The 22,306-nt window shown below is 43.6% G+C and overlaps 1 protein-coding gene across 9 annotated transcripts in view; it reads right to left on the minus strand.

Moving 5' to 3' along the window:
- PHACTR1 (phosphatase and actin regulator 1) overlaps positions 1-22,306 on the minus strand; it is a 560,913-nt gene that overhangs the window by 83,280 nt on the left and 455,327 nt on the right. For 8 of the 9 annotated variants that reach the window (XM_041770863.1, XM_041770864.1, XM_041770861.1 and 5 more), the window contains 2 exons: positions 5,002-5,169; positions 2,805-3,011 (listed from right to left, as the gene is read on the minus strand). In XM_041770863.1, coding sequence (XP_041626797.1) covers positions 2,805-3,011; positions 5,002-5,169 — 375 coding nt within the window. The remainder of the gene's footprint in view (positions 1-2,804; positions 3,012-5,001; positions 5,170-22,306) is intronic. The other variant, XM_041770867.1, reaches the window with a different exon arrangement.

Consider the following 22,306-nt stretch of genomic DNA (forward strand, 5'->3'; position numbering starts at 1 on the left):
CAACGTAGAGTTCTCGCATTCTTCGTTGATTAATTTCTTCTGACACAGCCCAGTTGTCTCTAGAGTAATTACTAACAGAACAGGGTTAATGTAGCTGCCTTGTGGTGATGCAGATTCATTATAATTGTTCGCTTACAAAAATTAAGCACGTCTAAATGAGTTTAAACCTAAAGGCCAGTACCAGGCTTGCAGCCCACAGAGACCTCCACCTGTCTTGTCTTCTCATTTAAGAGGCTACCAGACCCAACATGGCAAGGATTATTAGCTCTTAGGTATTTTTATCCATGTGATCCAAGCTCTGTAGAGATGAGGTTTATAGAGAGTAGAGAAGTCCACTCTCCCTATAAAAGGACCAGGGAAGCCAGAGACTGGGCTCAGTTTCTCCTACATCAAGAGTCCCATGGATACCAGGCTGCCCAAGCTCACAGCTCATAGCTGAAGCTGTGAATGAATGAAGTGTGCCTTCATTAATTAGATAACTAGATAAGTTAGAGGATGCTACCGGCTACGAGATTCTGTCTCTGTTGTTCTGTTCGCTCTCCTCCTGCTTGTTAGGTCCTATCTCAGAAACAGGAGTAGCTTCCTCCGTCATCTCCCTGGTCCAAATTATTCAGTTTCACTCAACTAGTGTGATTCTGGAGAATGAGGCATGGGGCTGGCCTTTTTAAGCCTTCAACTTTCTCCTTCCGTTCACTCTCTACACAGTGATTGTGGGAAAACTTTCAAAAGGCTCATTTTCATCACACCACTACCCTGCTCAAAAGCCTCCCAAGGCTCCCCACTGCCCCAGAAATAAAATCTAAATCCTCCTATGCCTTACCTAGTGAACCTTTTTTTCAATACAGCCTGAGACAGACCCTCTGCCCCAGCTCAGCCACCTCATCACAGACCCAAAACAATGCCATCTCTGGGCCTCTCTGACCGGGGCTTCTCTCCTGGAATGTTCTCCCCTCATTCTCCATAAATGCCCTTCATGTGTTAAGGGTCAACTCAAGCCGCAGCCCTTCCATGCATGCCCTTTGATCAGACTGCACGGAACTCGAAGTGATACTCCCGACAGTATTTTGGCGCTCTATTGTGTGTCTATACAACACAGGTAATATATAAAAAATACATATGCAAAATGTATACAGTAAACTGTCACTTATTTGTACCTGTGTTGAAACCTAGCACATGTTTGATGAATAAATATGAACCACATACAGAAGCTGATTCTGTAATATTTAATCTTTGGGAAAATTTGGCATCAAAGCCTTCAAAAGCCTATAGCTCTTCCAAGGTACATAGATGATTTCGGGAATCAGAATAAGCAACTCTAATTCTCGAAATAAATTAGGAGAAATTCAGATGCTCATAATGCAGGGTATGCTGCAGCGGATGTCTGCTGTGGTGATTTTTACGGCAGAAGATGGGAGAGCCCACAAGGAGCCGAATGAGGGAACCCTACTCCACACCGGGCAGCTAACAAAACCGTGTTGCGCAGTATTCACAAACAGGAGAACCAGTTCTGAAGATACCACCATGTGCAAAAAGTCAGTGATAGGAGATATGTATAGCAGGCATCTGATTTTCATTAGACAGATAAACGGACAGGGGTCATCTCTTAGAAGGAAGCTTATGGGGGCATTTGTTCCTTTGTGGTTTTCTATGCATTCACATTTTAGGACACCGCACTAAAGGGTTATTAATGTGTTGGACGGCTCCTGTAGATGGAAATGTGCTCTTTCGAGCCACAGACATCTGACCTGGGTGGACACATATGCTGATAGAGTGGTTTGACTCACTCCTGTGTTTATTTTGGACTCGAATAAAACTCAGCACCACTGGGGAGACAGCCTCCTACCAGAGACCAGGCTCCCCGGATGATCCTACTGCACAACGCTTGCTGGCCCTGCTGAAGGTCCTGACTTTTCTGAAGCTTCAGCTTCTCCACTACAAAACAGGTGAAAATTCTTCCTACTTCCATCCTCATCACGTCTCCCAAAAACCTACAGAGATCAATTAGAAACCATTTACAAAAATACTAAGCGCATTGTAAAAAGGCAACTGGTCAGTGGAAGGACTCTCAGGGTTGCAGAAACAACCCCCTGAAATCTTTACTCTTTAATCCCAAACCACAGCATTGAATCCAAGAGGAGTATCTGGTTCGTGTGCAGTGAAATACAATTTCACTAGGTGCCCAATTTAATAGCGCTGGGTGTGTTCACTAACACGTTAAACTTGAAAATATAAAAAATCACTTCAGGACCGCATTCCTAAACCTTCTCTTCTTTTAACTGTATTTCCCGTGAGGCTTTGCAGATTTGTCTCTACTTGTCTTTTTTTTTTTTTTTTTCTTAATAGAACAAACAGCACAGACATGAATTTTAATAGAGGAAATATGCTGGGCTTCAGATCAATAATTTAAAGACAAAAAATTTAAAGCTTCGGCAAACTCATTATGAAGGGAACAAGGTACTACTCTTCATCTTTGCAAAGATTTTTGACATTGAATCTAATTCACCTCGATGGGCAAACAATCGTGAGTCAATCACATAAATACCAATGTACATATTTACAGATACACACGACAAAGGCTCTTGGCACACGGCTGGCAGGTGTATACCGAATGCTTCTTGACAAAGACACACAAACCCAGGTCATGACTGTGTGTACCGAGACGCACATAGAAACACCCAAACGTCCCACAGAGCAGCCTCACCAAAGAGGTGCGACAGGCCTTGGCTAAAAAGAGAAAGAGAGCAAGAGATTATCCCTTGAAGGGAAGGCAGGGCCGCACGCCCGCAGAAGACGTCTGGACTCACCTGTTAAGTGGTTGGCAATCCTGGCAGTGGGTTTGGGAGGCAGGGCGGGGGGTTGCTTGAGAAGGGACAGCTGCTTCACTGGGGTCTCCTCATGGTCTCCAGAGAAAGCAGCAGGTTTTTTGGGGGGCAGTAGCAGGACTGGTTTGGCTGAAGGATCTTGGGCCAGGAGGACTCCAGACTCACTGGCAGAGGGACTCTCTTCAGACACTGAGGGGACAACCATATGACACACAGGAGACATTACACAAACGAAGTGCAGGTGGGACCGGCAGGAGCGCACAGGACGGGGGTGTGGGTTAGCAACACAGCAGAGCACCGACTTGTTCTAGGTCGTCACGTATGTGTGGAGAGCTCAAGAGAGGCCACTAGAAATCCAATCAATCAGGGGGTGGGGAGGGTGGGGGAACACACCAGGGAGGTTGAGGCAGTAAGGGAGAGGTAGGAGGGGCAAGAAGGGAGTTAGGAAGAGGCTATTTTCTCAAAACAATCCCAAACTTCACCACTTCAATCTTGGCACTCATATGACATGTTCTGTGAGTGCTCTCACACGTGATTCATGGGACCACAGTGACAATCCATGGATGGCAGGTGCAGTGGGTGGCAGACAAAGAGGCCCCCAGGTGAACCAAACCAGCATCTTCCTCTGGGCCTCTTTGTCCTTTGCTGAGAGCAAGCCATGGTAGATTCTGGGGTCTTGTTTTTGCCCCCCTGGGTTTCCCTGGGTCTGGGCCAGGAAGTAATGGAGCAGCCCTGACGTGTGTCTCCTGGGCTGGGCAGCAGCTGCCAGCAGGCACCTTGAAGCTTTAGGGGCTCTTCTAAACCTTGATGAGACAAGGGATGCACCAAGACAATGTCTTTCTGTCTCCCACTTTGTCCTCTCACTTGCCAGAATTATGGCTTTCTGTTTGGGTTCTCCCATTTCTCTTGGCTTGGCATTGGGTCTGACTCTTCCTTTCTACCATGGGTGACCCCGACTGGCTCCAGTTAAGAGCTGTCCTGGCGAGGAGGGGGTAGGAAACAAAGGCTTTCATTCCACGCTGACAGCCTGGCCAATGAGACTGAAACTCTCATTTCACTGGGATGACAGATCTCCCTTTAACAGTCAAATCTGTATGATTCTAATGTCACAAGGAAAGCTGGATCAGAAACACAATTCCCTTCTTTAGCTGGAAAAAAATCTCCTCAGCCTGGGGGGACTGTAACTCAGATGCATAGCCTCTTGCCTCCCAAAGCTGCTGGAATAGGAATGACTCTAGTGACTCACCCGTCACCCTCTTCTTCCTCCCCAATCTGGGTAGCAGCATCAAAGCCTTGCCAATAATCCTCAGGAGCACTCAGTTCTCCCCCTCTCACAAGGGACACCATTAGCATCGGACACACCGATGGAGCAAATGACTCACCAGGTCCCCAAGTGAAGCCTGGAATGGACTCTGTAACACCAGCTCTCCTGTCTTCCCACCTGAGCTCTGCTGACGCAGACATTGCATATGGTGTGGTGAAAGGACATGGCCTTTCTGCCCAAACTCTGCAGATTTCAGGAGGTCCCTCCCCACCCAGGCTCACCTCTTGACAACAGGGAGCACTCCTCACTGGCTGTTGGGAGGATCCCACCTTCTGCAAACCTTCTGAGGGAGTGGGTACTGACCATTCAGAGGGCTTTGAACCAAAGAAGTAGTGAGTCTGATGGTACCAAACATCATCCATCAGCAGCATGTGAGTTAACCGGTAAATTGTATACTATAGCCAATTAACACGTTGATTGTAAACTGATAAAATTTGCTACCCAGATACAACCATTAGCTGGTATGCCCAGACTGGACTTAAAGGCTGTGCTAGGGCTTTACAAACATGTGAGTTAGGTAGGAACTGTGTAAAGTATAGGATTCCTTAGCTTGAGCTTAAGACAAACAAGTGCTAGAAAAAAAATGACATTTTAAATCCCCGATATTACAAAAACAGGGCATGTCTTCTTTAAAATCATTAAGATTACAAAAAATGTTGTTAAAAAACTATAGAACGGCATGTGTGAATGTCTACTAATTGGGCAGTTTCGTCCCCATTTCCAGGCGATTCGTAAGCTCAGGGTGGTTCAAAATAGAACCCCTCGTCCAGCCAAGGCTCCAGGTCCCGAATGTCACGTGCTGGGGGCCTACCCCACAACTCTGTCCCTTCCATGTCCCATCGCGTCCTACATTACCTGTCCCATCCATGATGTCTGAAGGTTGGAGCACCTCGTATGAGCAGGGATCCCTGGGCATTGGGACCGGCTCCATTTCGGACAGGGCAGGCAGAGACAGCTGGCTGGAGCTCAGGGACTGTCCATTTTCTAGCGAGTCATCTTCATTCGATATGGAGAGTTCCCCATCTGTGGGAGCGAGAGGAGATGGCCCAGTTAGACAACACCCACCTTCCAGGGAAGGGTGACATTTATCATTTGCTAATCGAATCTAAATGTTTTTGAACAATCTTTTTCAAGGTCAGTCTGTAAAATCTACACTTGATCTTTTGCTTTTCAGACACTTTATTTTTAGACATATGGCATCTGATCACGAAGGCAGCAATTTCCAGTGACCTCTAGTAAATTGCCTGTTTGCTCTCCATCTTTCCAACCATAATCACCATATTTTGGATGTATCTTTTTTAATGCAAGTGAATTAAAATGAACTATTCTTTGTAATTTTGGAAAACCTGGTAAAATCGAGCAAGCCTCAGAGGCTGGAAAACCTTGAGTAGGAATTCCTACTCTAGGGAGCCCAGGGCTTCATACCACTCAACACACACCAGAAGCATGGTTCGCGAAGGCTCTAGGAAAAATTCATCCTCTTTTCTCCTATTCCTACCAGCAACCAATTTTTCTAGAGAGATAAATGTTTAGGAGGGCTCAAAGTTCCTTGAGGCTCACCTCCTGACAATAGGGACCACTGCTCACTGGCTGTTGGGAAGGTCCCATCTTCGGCAAACCTTCTGAGGGAGCAAGTACTGACCACTCAGAGGGCTTTGGACCAAAGCTGAGGGCTGCAGCATCCTAAGGATGCTGGGAGTGTCAGAATTCTCCCCCTGCCCACCAGCAATCACGCCTTGGGGGGTGGGGAGGGCAGACTTTGATCTTGCTTAAAGCTTCTCAAAGCAAGGGTTGGGCGTCTAGTTAACACCATGGTAGAGGATCAAAGGCTTCCGCACAATGGCCATTTGTCAAATCAAAATTCCCCCAGTGTGATTTCATCCTAGCCCAGGGGAGTCCTAAATAACTAGACATTAAAGTCAAATTAATTTTTAAAGAGGACGGAAAGCTGTTCCAAGTAAGATGAATAAACATCCAGACGAAAGACTCCCAAGTTATGCTTAGTCAGAAACACAGGAACCAGCAAAGCCTTAAAACTGGACAAAAGATGATTTACTTGTAGGAATGAAACAGTGAGATGACTCCAAGGTGAATCTTGTATAAGTGATCCTTTTCTTTTGTCATGCTCCTCCCAAGGGGTTAATTTTATACACAACAATAAGCAGTGGTAAAGGATGCTCTGTGGGCCCCCTTCCTCCCCAGTTAGAACTGGCCTGATGAAAAACAATCAACAGACTAATCTACAAACCAACAGGCTTTAGACAACATATGGTTCAAGGACACAGGATATTTGACCTGAGTCTTATATAAACAGAGAAAAACAGAATAGTTACCAAAAAATCATCTGAGGCAGATGATATAAAGCACTGACATACTTTAAGATTGTGTGTGTGTGTGGTTTTTTTTTTTTTCCTTGTTCTTTTCATTTAGCCTTTTTGGATGCCTGGAAGGGCATGGGAGTTAGTATAATTGTAATAAATAAAAAGGTGACTACTCTTCATTAATAAGAGAAGAAGAGCAGTGTGGACTCTAAGGCTGATGCTATGGAAAGTAGACTGCCAAACTGAGCATCTGCAGGAGGGAAGGTGGAGTGGGAGGTGGGTTACTGCATCGCCATCCCATAAGGGATGGTCCCCAGTCCCCGCAGCACACTTTAATTTAGCATGTTCACACTGATGCCGTGGGAAGTAGCACCACCACTTTGATTTTTGATGTTTCCAATGTAAAGAAGTCCTGGTAAGACAACCAGAGGAGGGGGGTTTTCAGTGCCACTGCCAAGTTCTGCTCCTTCAGGGCAATGATACAAATGACTGCTGTACGTTTTAACAGTTAAGAAGTACCATGGAAACAGTTCTGGGGCAAAGATACAATTGTAGTTGGATTACCTTAGACTCTATGAATCTCAGTTTCATCAAGGCAGCTGACTTAGGGCTGGAGGCTTTGCTGATAATGGAGATGCGCTCCTTGGGACATTGCAATTCTCAAAATATTGAGCTCCCCATACATTAAAAGTACCTTTGCTGAGTCACAGAGACTCAAACCACTTTGGAGAGGAAACAATCTAGGGAATTCCACTGTCATAATTTCTAAATACACATTTCCACCAAAAAAATAAAGATGAAAAAGAAAGAGTAAGACAACCTAACAGAAACAGTTTGTATATATTTTTCATAGTTGTGATTTTACTATGCATCAGATTTCCTGTCTTGGTTTTTTTTACTATTATAAACATTATAATTTGCATAATTATAATCTTAATGATTATACTGGATGAATAAACTGAATTTTTTTTAAAAGGGATTTTATTTATTTAAGAGAGAAAGAGAGAGAGCGCACACACGCAAGCCACGGGAGAGGCAGAGGGAAAAGGAGAAGCAGATTCCCCGCCAAGCAGGGAGTGGATGTAGGGATTGATTTCAGGACCCTGGGACCATAACCTGAGCTGAAGGCAGACGTTTAACTGACTGAGCCACTCAAACACCCCGAATAAACTGAACTTTATTTAGCTATCTTCCTATGGCTGGTCATAAAGGGATTTCCAATGTTTTATGATATAATAAAAAAAAAAAAAGGAGGCTCTGCTGATCACCTCCCTACATAAAGCCTTTTCTGCAATTAGAATTCTGACCTTTTAAGAGAAATCACAATAGGTGAAACTTATGTGTTAATATTTCAATATCTAGTGACATATACCTGAATCTTGTATAATTGTTTTGTGAAGCATTTCTCTATTTACACAGCAGCAGTGTACAGATCACATGAATTTCTTAGCTTTTGGCCATTTCAATATTAACCTTGATAACCATTTTTTAATAATGGTTATTTATTCATTCATGAGAGACACTGAGAAAGAGGCAGAGACATAGGCAGAGAGAGAAGCAGGCTCCCTGTGGGGACTCCATCTCAGGACCCTGGGATCGTGACCTGACCCAAAGTCAGACATTCAACCACTGAGCCACCTATCTACCTATCTATATACATATAATGATCTAGCAGAAATAAATTGAAGCCATTCAATAGATATGACAAATTCATTATTAATATCATTTATGGCCAAGAATAGTAGTGAAGAAAAGTGAAGACCATCTGATTTGGATTCTTATAACATGGGGCTCCCATGATGATGCCATTGTTAAGTAACTGTTGTTTTAAAATTCTTATTGTGAATTTTCAAACATACACAAAAGTAGAAATACTTTTCTACTTTTCAAACATACACAAAAGTAGAAATACTAATGTAACTGATCCCATATACTCATCATCAAGCCAAGAAATCAGCTGGGAATTCCTAATGTTTGGTAATTCCATATTTGATTAATTTGAAGAGTATGTAACTCTCTGTGTCCTTTCAATTTACAAAGATGATTTATCAACCTCTTTATTGGCATTTTAATTAGCATTATTAGAAAAACTATTTTCCTTTTTTAAAAAAGATTTTATTTATTTATTTATTTATTTATTTATTTTAGATTTTATTTATTTATTCATGAGAGACACGAGAGAGAGAGAGAGAGAGAGAGAGAGAGAGAGGCAGAGACACAGGCAGAGGGAGAAGCAGATTCCATGCAGGGAGCCCGATGTGGGACTCGATCCTAGGTCTCCAGGATCAGGCCTTGGGCTGAAGGCGGCACTAAACAGGGTGGCTGAGCCACCCGGGCTGTCCTATTTTCCTTTTTTAGAAAGAACTTAACACTCCAGATTAGGAGGAGTCTAGTCTCATGGACTATTTGTACTTTTATCTATCAAGATCATCACTGTCTCTTGTTATCAGGGATGAGAAAGAATTTGCTCTTTATAGTAATATTAGAAATTATACTAGAAATAATACTAGAGGGGCGCCTGCGTGGCTCAGTCAGTTAAGCGTCTGCATTCAGTTCAGGTCATGATCCTGGGGTCCTGGGACTGAGCTCTGTATTGGGCTCCCTGCTTAGAGGGGAGCCTGCTTCTCCCTCTCCTCCCTTCTTGTGCTCTCTCTTGCTATCTCTGTTTCTCTCTCTCAAATAAATAAAATCTTTAAAAAATAATGTTAGAAATAATATTGCCCTATGTAATATCAGAAATTATTTTGATGCTTTACATGAGCTTCTAAAATTATCCATAATAATGGCTTTCAAAATTGCACAATACCCATCATTTGCTTCAACGTGGATGGAACTGGAGGGTATTATGCTGAGTGAAATAAGTCAATCGGAGAAGGACAAACAGTGTATGTTCTCATTCATTTGGGGAATATAAATAATAGTGAAAGGGAATATAAAGGAAGGGAAAAGAAATGTTGGGAAATATCAGGAAGGGAGACAGAACATAAAGACTCCTAACTCGGGGAAACGAACTAGGGGTGGTGGAAGGGGAGGAGGGCGGGTGTTGGAGGGGAGTAGGTGACGGGCACTGAGGTGGACACTTGACGGGATGAGCACTGGGTGTTTTTCTGTATGTTGGTAAATTGAACACCAATAAAAGTTAATTAAAAAAAAAAAAAAAATTGCACAAAACAACCGCCAGGGGCAGCCCCGGTGACTCAGTGGTTTAGCGCCACCTTTGGCCCAGGGTGTGATCTTGGAGACCCGGGATCGAGTCCCACATCAGGCTCCCAGCATGGAGCCTGCTTCTCCCTCTGCCTGTGTCTCTGCCTCTCTCTCTCTCTCTCTCTCTCTCTCTCTCTCTCTCTCTCTCTCGTGAATAAATAAATAAAATCTTTAAAAAGATAAAAACCAAAACAACTGCCAGTAATAAGTTTCCTACCAGGATGAGTAGTAGGAATAGGAAGCAGGAGAAGGCATGCAAGGCCAGAGGGGTTGAGTCAGTGCTGCTCTAACTTCAGCAGGCATCACAATTCTTTGCAGGGAAGTTAAAGTAGATGGCTGGGCTCCATCCCCAGAGTTTCCAGTGGTTTTGGGGTGGGACAGAGAACATGCATGGCTAGCAAGCTCTTGGGGGATGCTGGAGCTGATTCTTTTTTTTTTTTTTTTTTTTTTTTTAAATTTTTTTATTTTTTTTTTTTTATTTATTTACGATAGTCACAGAGAGATAGAGAGAGAGGCAGAGACACAGGCAGAGGGAGAAGCAGGCTCCATGCACCGGGAGCCCGACTTGGGATTCGATCCCGGGTCTCCAGGATCGCGCCCTGGGCCAAAGGCAGGCGCGAAACCGCTGCGCCACCCAGGGATCCCTGGAGCTGATTCTACTGGTCAGAGTTCCACACTTTGAGACCCACTGGATTAGAGGTTAGGAATCAGAGATGCAAGATAATCTGGAATGACAACAGTGCCTTGATATGATGAGGTTTGGGGCAGAAAATGCTGTTTATGTGGCTAGCACGGAATAGAGACAGTTGTTTTAAATCTCAAAGAAGACAAGAGAGCAGGAAGTTGCATTGTTTAGCCGTGGATCATGAATCTGAGCTTGTCACAAAGGACTAGGGCACTGGGAAGAGCAGTAGGGTAGGGTGGAAAATTAAAATCTGAGCCAGATGCAGACATATTCAACAGGGTAAAATCAGGTCACAGAAGTGACAAAGAACATGATGCAGAAGTGGGCGCAAGTCAAGGTCGTAAATTATAAATGATGAGACAGAAAGCCATGGGGTCTAAGGTATGGAACTGGCCATGGAAATTGTGCCAGCCTTATTCATTCCCCTCTACCCCTTGTGAGACCTAAGAAATGAAGATGTTGGTAGAGTCAGGTTAACACCGAGTCAAGGAGAGTGAGGGGAGCCGTGACAGCGAATTAATTCGTTCAACAGGCAAACATCTGTCGAGAGCCTGTAACTAACAACATGCATCACAACCCAGGAACTGCGGGCGCTCGCAATGACCTTGCGGGTCAGGCAGATGTTTGCTTTCAGCACCTTATGATGCTTGTAGAGACCCCTGTCCGGTTGGCTGCCCCCCTCCCTGCCCCCAGCCCTGGAGCTTTACCACAGTGCACCTGCCTGCCCACCCACGAGCCTGGCACGGTGCCAAGTGCTAAGAGGACACAGCACAGGTGCGGAAATGCAGAAACAGACACAGGCAGGCATTAGTGTGAGACGTGGGGAAAAGAAGCAAAAGTGGGAAGTTAAACCCTGATAAGACTTTAAAAAGAAGGAAAAAGAGTTGAAGTAAGTTAGAAGACTTGAGCTCCCAACATCGGGACCACGTGTTTGAGGAGGATTTGTCTCCCCTGGAGTTGTTTTTGATGTTCTTTCTGAAAGCATGATTTACATAAAAGTTGTGCTCCAGAGGACTGGCTCCAAAGGTACATTAAAAAATGTTTTGCTTTATTTAGGAGTTGTATCCACCTGTAACTGGATGTTACCTTTGTGCCTATATTTGAAGTTTTTTTTTTTTTGTTTTGTTTTAATTTTCCTCCATTTTAAAAAAAGATTTTATTTATTTATTTATTCATGAGAGACACAGAGAAGCAGAGACATAGGCAGAGGGAGAAGCAGGTTCCCTGCGGGGAGCCCGATGTGGGATTCGATCCCAGGACCCGGGGATCATGACCTGAGCAGAAGGCAGACACCCTCAACCACTGAGCCACCCATGTGGCCTTCCTTGATTGTTGTTTTGTTTTAGGAATACTCTGGCTTTAGGGTGACTGACACCTTGTAATCAGTTAAATTTTCTCAAAGCTTAAGATGAACTGAAGCTGTTTTTTTTTTTTTAATACACAAAGGTCACAGGGAGAATGAGCAATGGGAATTCTTTGGGTTCTCAGAGATAGCCATGTAACAACATTACATTAAATCACATTAAAAATTGAACAGAAGGGATCCCTGGGTGGCGCAGCGGTTTGGCGCCTGCCTTTGGCCCAGGGCACGATCCTGGAGACTCGGGATCGAATCCCACGTCAGGCTCCCGGTGCATGGAGCCTGCTTCTCCCTCTGGCTGTGTCTCTGCCTCTCTCTCTCTCTCTCACTGTGTGCCTATCATAAATAAATAAAATAAATTAAAAAAAAATAAAACCTGCTTTAGAAAAAAAAAAAATTGAACAGAAGAGATATTTTGTTCTAACAGGACTCACAGTTCATGGCACTTTGAAGTTGAAGACAAAAAAGAATAAGTTTTAATCCTGAAAAATACTTAAAAAACTATTTATTTATTCACAAGAGACAAAGAGAGTAAGAGACATAGGCAGAGGGAGAAGCAGACTCCCTCCCTGCAAGGAGCCTGATGCCGAACTCAATCCCAGGACTCTGGGATCACGACCTGAGCCAAATGCACTCAACCACTGAGCCACCCAGGCATCCCTGAAGAAATATTTTAGTATAAACTTAAGCTCACCCCTGAATCTGATTTTATAGGACATGCATGTGAATTATGTAAAAATCTATGTTTAAAAATGTATTTCTAGTTGGATCAGACATCTTTGCTTAAATAATAGTTGACTACAAGTATAAAGGATTGCTTTATACCTATATGTTGAACCATTATGACAATATATTTCACGTGGATCAGAAAAAAAAGGTAAAACTTTAAAACTAGATTAAATAGTACAAATAAAAGTGTGCACACATATTTATTTATTCAGATTGCATAAGAGGGAGGCCAGATGGAGAGTTGCTGGCTTACAAAACTTTTTGATTTTTAATTTGCAAAATAAAATGTGTACACCAAATACAAGAAGAAAGAGCAGTGTAGTGGGGGAACATAAGCAAACAGAGCTAATAGAAGATGGACTATTCCAAGAATGAAGAGTATGTGTACAAATAAGTCAAAATCAAGTGTCCCAGGTGCCTCTTGTGAAACGCAGGGCCTTGCTGGAATGAAAGAAATGCAAATGAAGTGACCATGTGGGTGGTGCCCAGACATTAAAAAATGTGTCTGAAATAATGTCAAGGACAAAAGCAGGAATGTAGAACAATATGTACCTGTGGATCAGGATCACATCAAAATGAAATATGTATGCGGGATGGCAAATTTTCCAAAGTAAACTTGGTAAGATAGAAACAGAGTTCAATGATTATTAACTTTTTTCTATATATAGATGCTTATATTTGGCAAACAAACAAAACAACAACAACATAAAGATTTCATATTGCCTTGTTACATTAAATGAAAAAATAAGTTTTTGTTGGAGGGAAAACCCCTCCCTCACTCCTCTGATTTCTTGATGAGGCACTAATTTTCCCCAAGTCCTCATTTTTTTTTTTTTGGTCTGGCTGCTTTTTCTTTTTTTTCAGAGAAGTTTTTACTAAAAGATCAAGGATAAAAATGAACACTCCTGGCTAATGACCTCAACATCTGACAATAATTACCAATAGCTTTAAAATATATACCCAAAGTATAACTTCAAGAGAGCCAGGTTTATTTATCCTATAGACAGAGCAGTTCAAGATGTTGAGAGGCATCAATTATTTAAATTGTGACAATGTGATTGTTCTCAAAGTGTGTTTATTTGGGGGAAAAAGTGATTATAAAAAAATACTGAAAGGTAATTTGCCAATGAGGTTGCAGATTTTAACAATAATCCATGTAGTCTTAGATTTTTAAGTGTATGGTTTCATAATTTAAACAAATCGAAAACTTGATGTAAACAGATTGTATCAAAGAGCTATTCAATATATATCACTTTAACGTTCCATAAAAACTGAGTAAAAAATCATATTTGAATGATTTACTTTTATATTTTTATCTGATTGTAACTATAAGATGTAATATACATACAAGAGGCAGATACCTTCTCTGAGAGGTGTAAGAGTTGTTCATGAATGCCCTCTAAGATTAGTGAAACCAGTAATTTTTATATGTACATTCATGTGTATATATATGTACTTCAAAAATCAAAGCATCTCTTCATTCATCAACTTAATGGGGGCCACCGGGCATTGGTGCAGCACCAAAAGGTCCTGAAGTCACTTGAAAAGGATTATTGGGAGTGAGATAGAGTCCTGGCATGGGATATGATCCTGCAGGGGCAGGATATGGTGCTGGTGGTCCCCAGGATCCTGGTGGAACAGTGCTCCGTGGAACAGGTGGCACTGCCCCGGGTGCTTGGGGAGGGGGCATGGGATATGGCCCTGGAGGAGGATATGGCATATTAGGGATAGTATACTGGCCTCCCCTTCTAGGCACCCAAGGTCCATAAGACATGGCTCCCCATGGACCTAAAGGACCACCAGCAGCTGGATCTGTGGGTACACCATATGGTCTTGGAAGTCTTGGAAGATTTGCCTGGCAAATCCCTTCTCTGCAGTGACCTCATTGCTAGGTCCCTGTTTCTCTACTGGGTGGAGAGAATCTAAATGGTGAGTGCTGCGGGTGTACTCCGCATTTTCCCCTCCTCACCTTGGACCAGTATTGATCCAGGACTCAAACTTTCTTCTTGGGGGGCTGAAGTCCAGGGTTGGGGGAGGACATGAGTAGAAAGTTGTCAGGCCCATCTATGACTTCCTGTAGACTAGCCTTTACCAAGAGCACTAATATTGGACCCCTCAGATCCTTAGGAGTCTGGAGTCTCAAGGGAAGATAATGCTTTTTCTATCTCAGGTAAAAAGAAATGAAAGGTGACAGGATGGTGCTATAAACCATGCTCTCCATGTGTCTGCAAACAGAAGGGTGCTGGTGAGCACTCCTAACTCATTCTCAGGAGGGCTGGGTGGGAAGAGAGAAGCTGCAGGTACAGTGGAAAGAAACCAGACTCTCAGCATAGGCAGGGCCATGTTCTAATTTTTGCCATCATTGGCTTGCAACAAGCTATTAAACTTCTGGGACTTCTGTTTCTTTCCCTTGGAAACAAAAAAGGACTGTTTTGGATAATGCCCAACTTCCTTCCACATCCAAGTGCTATGTGTAAGGCAGTGGGAAGAAATAAGAAGTCCCCCCGAAAACTTGCAAATAAGCCTGAAATAACAGAGAAGCTAAAATAGCAAACCATTTTTCATTTAGGCTTTCTTCTCCTTGTCTACTTGCTCTATTTGGGCATGTCACAAGAACCAGGAACTACATTGAAGAATTTCAGGTTTATTGTTTGCCAGTAAAGTTTTATATTTTTATTAAAAACAACTGTTAAATTTTAGCATAGGGCTAGAAGCCTGCGCTCTACATACAAAGCCTCTATATATTCAGTAGAAAGACAAGGAGAAAAAAAATGGGACAGTGAAGGGATGGTCAAAGAAATATTTTTAAGTATTTGGAAGTGTCAAGTACAATGCCAGACATTTTATATATAATAGTAACAACCCCTTAAAGGATACGTGGGGACTTGATTATAAGCCAGGTGCTTGTTCATTTAATATATACATAAAACAGTTCTATGGGGTTCATACCAAAATTACCCTCCCTATAGAAAGGAAAGTAAACCCCAGTTGGTTAAAATAACTTGCATAAAGTTACATAATTGGTAGGTAATGAGCTAGTAAGTGGTGAGAGCATGTGATCTCACTTAAAATGACTTATTTTGAAAGTTTACTTCCTCAAGGATGGCAAAAGAACAGTAGAATAATCCTTTATATGTAAAGCACATCGATGTCAGAGTTAAAACCCCAATTCTGTTACCATTAAGTACTTACAATACAGAAAAGCGAACAGCATCATGAAATTGCGCGCTGGTGAAAACTCAAACACATTTTCATTCATTAGTGATCCCCAATGGCTCTAATGAAAGCAAAACCAAAAAGCAGAGCCACATATGTTAAAGCAAACCATTATCTTTGTGAAGACATGTAAGGAGAGCCTAATGCAAGCATTTGCTAACTCCTGTTCCCCTTTGAGACAAGAGCTATTATTTAGCCTATTTCATGGCCTATTTTAGCTTCCCACATATGCTATTTGACCAAAAAGGGGAACCTCCACTGGGTGGCTGATGAGTTAAAGTTGAAGATGCTTTCTCAAGAAAGCATTCCTCTGGTAGCGATGGTCCTAATATGAATAAGCCACCAAGGACAGACTCATTGACTTTTCTTTTTTTCTTGACACAGACTTTTCCCACTAGAGTAGGAAAAAATCCACCCATGAAGGTGGCAGAGTCATCGTTTTGAAACCCACAAAGGGGTCACTCTAGCAACACTATAACAGAGCTTTGGCAAAGCTTCCACGAATCCCAATAACCTTTTAAATCATTGTAGTCAAAGCTACTAGCTGCTCTCATAGTCAGCCAAATGATTTGCTGACCAACAGTTAGCTAAGAAATAATTTATTGAATGAGTTTATTGAGAGATTAAAAGCTTTAAGCCCAAGAAGTTGGATGTGGCTTCCTGGCATGTGTTAACTTTTATGGGAGATACTTTCTTCAATTTGCCTGAGTTCAAGGAATGGATGTAATTAAACTAAATGGAGCTACAGATAATATTTTGCAGAATTTTAAACATACACAGAAAGTAATACATTCCTATTGCCTGCTTGCAGATGAATGCATTTGATTCCTGAGCATTTAAAAACACTTGAACTGAACATCTTTTTTGTAAAACCAAACCAAACCAAACCAAACCAAACCAAACCAAAAACACTCTGCAGCCTCTCTCTTCTGGTGAGCTTTCTTTCCCATGGTGGAAAGGTCACTCTGAGTGTGTGCCTCTCTCTGTGTTTAAAAGTCTCTGCGTATCACCAGGATTTGAGGCAGCACTGCAGGATTATGCAGGATCAGGGAACCAATATTTTAGGAATCTATAAGTTAGAGAATCTTCCACTTGATTTGCAGCTACAAGTCTTTGGAATATTCTGACCAGCTTACACAGAGGAACAATTTTGGCAAGAGCCATGAGGTTCCTTTCTGTCTGATACAAGCATCTTCGTAACTCACTGTCCTTCTGAACCTACTACCTTGAAAATCTGTTCAAGATGTGTTTCAATATCATAATTTAATCAATTCTGTGATACTCTGGTTTCTTACACAGAGTGGAATGGTACATGTTTTTGTACTTGGAGAATCATCTTGCTTTTTTATTGTTGCAATTGTTCTGGGTTGAATATCCTATTTTGAAATTAAGAGGCCTCTGCCTAAACCATCAAATACGTGAGGTGCAAGGACTTCTTATCACAAGAGTGGTATTGACCTTGGGAGCCTGTTTCAATTGTGTTTTCCTGCAGCTGTTTTCTGCTGCATTTATCAGCATTTCCTGCCTCTCCTCGATACAAACTACAGCTCACGTGGATTCTCAGTTGCTTGCTGGGACTGCAAACCCCGCATTGTGTCAAATGGTGGAGCCTTCCTCCCAGAGCTATTTCTTTCATCTGTACTGGGTACAGCTCCGCCTGTTCCCTCATCTTCACACTGAGGGCCACTGGTTCTGACACCAACTATCCTGATGAAGTATGAAGGCTTTGACCATGAACTCCAAAAGACGACTCTGGCTCCAAGGTTTGTAGCTGGAAGAGGACTTACTGCCTTGCTATTCCTGGGCGTTTTAATATCAAAAATGCAACTGGGGCAGGGGTTGAACATAAACTGATGGAGGTGGCACAGCTTCTCCCCTATGCTATTATGTGATCATGCGATTCTCCCAGGATCACGCATTCCTGTGCAAGGGGCCGTGCATGGTTATTGGGATATAGCCGAGCTGAAAACTAGAATCTAAGATTTAAGGAAAAAATCCTCAATGGCTAGAATGGGGAAAGGAGGTGTCAGGGGCTGGCCATGTCTAGGCAAGATGTAAGCAACTCTGTTTCTCTAGCTGGGCTCTCCAATAGGGCCCCCACTAGCCCCATGTAGCTGTTATTGGTTAAAACTAAATGAAATTTAAAATGCAGACCCCCCTCCCCTTGGTCAGACTGACCATACCTGCAGTGTTCAACAACTACGTGAGGCTAGCTGAAGGCAGCCGTGGTGGCCAGCTCAGATGATGGTAAAGCATTTCTGTTATGGCTGAAAATTTGACTGGACAGCACTAGCTCACGACACACTTGAAAATCACAATAACGACCCTAATGACTATGAAAAAGGGAATGCATTTCTGGAACTGGGAGGTTGAAATGAGGTTGCTTACCTGGCCCACATCCCAGTACGTGGTCAGTTTAGTGGATAATATTTCCTTCCAAGAAATTAAGAGAGGGCTGGGGGAATGAAGACAGGTTCTGGGGCACATGTGGAAGGCCCTGACTGCAGCAGCAAAGAGCCTCAGAGCTGGGCATGGCCAGCCAGCAGCGAAGTCCTGAGGCCTCACAATGGAATCTCCCCGGTGGCTTAAAAGGCCAAAGTGACTCTGTCCTTTGATCCTCCAGCAGCCCCATGAGAAGACAAGCCAGGGCAGGATGGAGTTGAAGAGTACGTCATTCCGTGGGTATCCCTGAGACATTAGGGGACCACCTGGTTGGCAGACAGATGGCCTTCCACCAAGCGGGCGAAGGACCAGGCACAGTGAGAGGGGAATAAAGGAAAGCATGGCTTTGGTGCTGGAGCGGTCAGGGTCCTGGGGTTGCATTCACTCTGAAATCAGAGTCCTGAGAGATGAAAAGCTGCCCTGTGCCTTGTAGACACAGAAGATGAGAGAGCTGGGACCAGAATCCTGGGTGGGGAGCTTCTATCCGAGTGCCGTTGTTTTACAGACACTTATGTGATGGTTAAAGCTGAATGCCCTGCTTACTTGTCTAAATCGACGCAAATTCCAGGGAGGTCAAGAAAGGTTTTCTAGGGGTACCTGCTGGCTCAGTCAGTTAAGTGTCTGCTTTCAGCTCAGGTCAGGATCTTAGGGCCTGGGATTGAGCCCTGCATTGGGCTCCCTACTCTGAGGGGAGCCTATTTCTCCCTCTCCTTCTGCCTCTCCCCCTGGTCATGCTCTCTCAACTAAGTAAAATTAATAAAAAAAAAAAAAAAGGAGGGTTTTCTAAGTATGATCAGTTTTCCTTTTTTTTTTTTTTAATTTTTTATTATTTATTTATTTATTTTTTTAGTTTTCCTTTTATTAGCTACCAGCCTTCCAAAGTTTGGCTGGCCTTGGCCTTGCAAACATCAGCGCAGATCTTTGGCTGTGGAGTGATCAAGCATCAGAAGGCTGGGGCCAGGTAGGTGGGGGACAGCGATGCCCACTATGCCCATGGTACCCTGCCCTGCTTGGATCGGCAGTTGGAAAGGGTGGTAGAGTGATGGGTCTTCCAAGGATAACTCCTCCAAGGCAGCTGACCATGGGAGCAGATTGCCTGTAACACTTCAGTTTATGGAAACATCCATGATAATTAGGGAAACAAAATATCTAGTGGTTATCTCCCAAAATTCTGGTCAATGACAAATGAGAGTTATTCTGGAGAAACTTTGGGGGCAAGGTTTGCTTGCTTTTAGAGAGAGATACCAAGAAGATATAGCCTTCTCTCTTTCCTCTGGATACTGGGTCTGCATGGGGGGCTGGAACTCCTGCAGCCGTCTTGTTACCATGATGGGCTGGAGCCCAATGACGGCATCCCTTGGCCATGTTGTTGAACTGATGAATTAACCATCCTTGGAGCTGTCCTACCACTGGACTTTATGATGGGAGATTCATTCATTCACTCACTCACTCATTCATGCCATAAATATTACATTAACACAGAGAAGTGCCAACCATTGCTCAAGGCATTTGGAGTGCTACAGAGGTTAAAACACAAAAGATCATTGGTCTAAATTTGCTTATTGCTTCATCTTTTTTTTTATTTTTTGCTTCATCCTTCTTAAGGGAAGTCTTTGTGACTTTGTGTAAATCTTTAACTTACACCCTGTTGACTACACATTGGCTCCACAGGTAATTTAAAAGCCTACAATTAAGTGGCATAAAAAGAACCCAAAGGACACTTCTTGGTTCCTATCTTATTTGACATGTCTATATTTGACACTTCAGACCACTTTTTTCCCAAAACTCTGCCGCTTGTTTTGGCTTCCATTCTGATCCACACTTCTAGTTTACATCCTATTTCTCCATCCACTTCTCAGTCTTTGAAGGCTTTTATTTTATTTTTTTTTAAGATTTTATTTATTTATTCATGAGAGACACAGAGAGAGAGGCAGAGACACAGGCAGAGGGAGAAGCAGGCTCCATGCAGGGAGCCCGACGTGGGACTCGATCCCGGGACTCGGGGATCATGCCCCAAGCCGAAGACAGATGCTCAACTGCTGAGTCACCCAGGTGTTCCCAGATCTGTATCTTTAGTGATCTACATAGACACTTGGGTATCTCAAACCCAGTGTGGTCAAACCATGGCAATATTTGGTGCCCTAAGCTGGATTGTTTTGGGTTCCCTGGCTTAGTGAATGGCCCCTGTATCTGCCCATCTGGTCGCTCAAGCCAGAATCCTGAGTATCAGCCAAGCCCACACACCACCCTCTTCTCTCCACAAATCTCAGCAGTCCTCTTGACTCCATCTCTTCTATTTCTCCAGTCTGATCTCTCCCCAGTTACCCCATTCCTGCTACCCCCCATCACATCACTGAATCCCAGCAATAGTCACTATCTGGCCATCCTGATGCACGTCTTGGCCTCCCTCCATATTCTTCTCCATAGGCAGAGCAATGAGGCTGCAAATCTGATCATGCAGAGCAGCCTTCCACAACCCCTCAGGGCTCTCAGGACAAAGGACAAGCAACGAGTATAGTGTCCCTGCCTGCATGATCTGCCCCAACACTCCCTCACCTTACAGACACACTGGACACACAGTCTCTCCCTCTCTATCCTCAACTTGGTGCCTCTACATGGGCTAGTCCTTCCCCTTGTGACATTCCCCCTGCCTGTCAGCTTCTGTAGGATAATTCTCCTTGCATGCCAGGTTTCCTCTGTGACACTACTCCTCCAGGATGCCTTCCCTAAGTCCCCAGGCCTGGGTGGGTGATGCTTCCAGGTATCCCCGGACATACTGTACTTTCCCTGTCATAACTGTTGAGTGCCTGAACCCTACTTCTGGAACTATGGGTTCTGTTGTCCAGAGAAGCCAGGCTTGTCTCTGTTTCATATTCCTGGTGCCCAGGACAGTGCCTGCAACATCACAGGCATTCACCATACATGCAAGAGGTGAGTAAATTTCCTGGGGATGTTTGCTCATGGCTATAAGAAAAATGTCAGTCATTTTTTGGCTTGTGGTGGTGATTTTTTAAAAAAATATTTTATTTATTTATTTATTCATGAGAGGCACACAGAGAGAGGCAGAGACATAGGCAGAGGGAGGAGCAGGCTCCTTGTGGGGAGCCTGATGTGGGACTCGATCCCAGGACCCGGGGATCATGACCTGAGCAGAAGCCAGACACTCAACCACTGAGCTATCCCGATGCCCCTAATTTTTTTTTTTTTTTTAAGAACCATATTGCTTAAGAGAATTTTGGTCACAACTTTTTAAATTTTCTTTATTGTTTAAAGCACTTCCCAACTACCCCACTAGGGCATTCCACTGTACTGGGCTTTGAGGAGCTTCATCAGTAATTACATGTCGCTGATGCAGAAGCTGAGCACTCTTTCTATTTCGACACAGCTACCCTATACCACAGCTTTCCGAAGATGCCATTCCTACATGAGGCATCAGAAACAGCTAAAAAACATGACAAAGTAATTGTGCCTGGTAAAGGCTGTGAAAAGCATTTCCCACAAACTCTGACTTGAAAAGCCTACGCACCTGGGGTACCAGATAAACAACTACTACATTTGTCTCCTTCGATCTGCTGGAGAATCTTTATTTTTAAAACATAATGACCTTTTAATTTAAATATCGGGCTTTTTTTTCTTTTCTTTTTCTTCTCTTGAATCCCAGAGAAGGGAAAATGCAGCCTCTTGCACAAAAAGCCTTGTCCATTGCAGGGAGCTTCTGTTTGTGCTTATCATTAAAAAGAACACCTTCCAAAATGTTGCTCTCACTCAATTAAGGCCAAAAGCACACCTCAGGGCACTTTATTATTTGCTGTGACACGTTATCTCTAATTCCCAGCACACAGTGGGAAGGAAGTTGCTCACTGGCGTCCAGGCAGTTCTATCCTGCATGCCCCGTGCTCCCCTTCCCTCCCCCGGGGGCTCTCTCCTTCCCCAGGGTCTTAGTGGGACTGCGTGGAGACTCCTGCAGGAGCTGCCACGGCCCCAGCTACAACCCCTGCACGGAGCATCAGGCTCCCCTTTGGGTGTGGAAGTGAGTCCCGGCCACCCCTCGGACAAGGTCTCCCTTCCCTCTCCTGCCCTCCTGCTAACTGGTGGCTACATCCATGTGAAATTAAACACACCCATCCCATATGCAGCAGGTGACCCTGGGGGAGAACAGAGGTTTTCCAGGAAAATCCACACAACTGCCACCGTTAACACCCC

Source organism: Vulpes lagopus, chromosome 10 (assembly GCF_018345385.1).
Source record: "Vulpes lagopus strain Blue_001 chromosome 10, ASM1834538v1, whole genome shotgun sequence".
Taxonomy (NCBI): Eukaryota; Metazoa; Chordata; class Mammalia; order Carnivora; family Canidae; genus Vulpes; species Vulpes lagopus.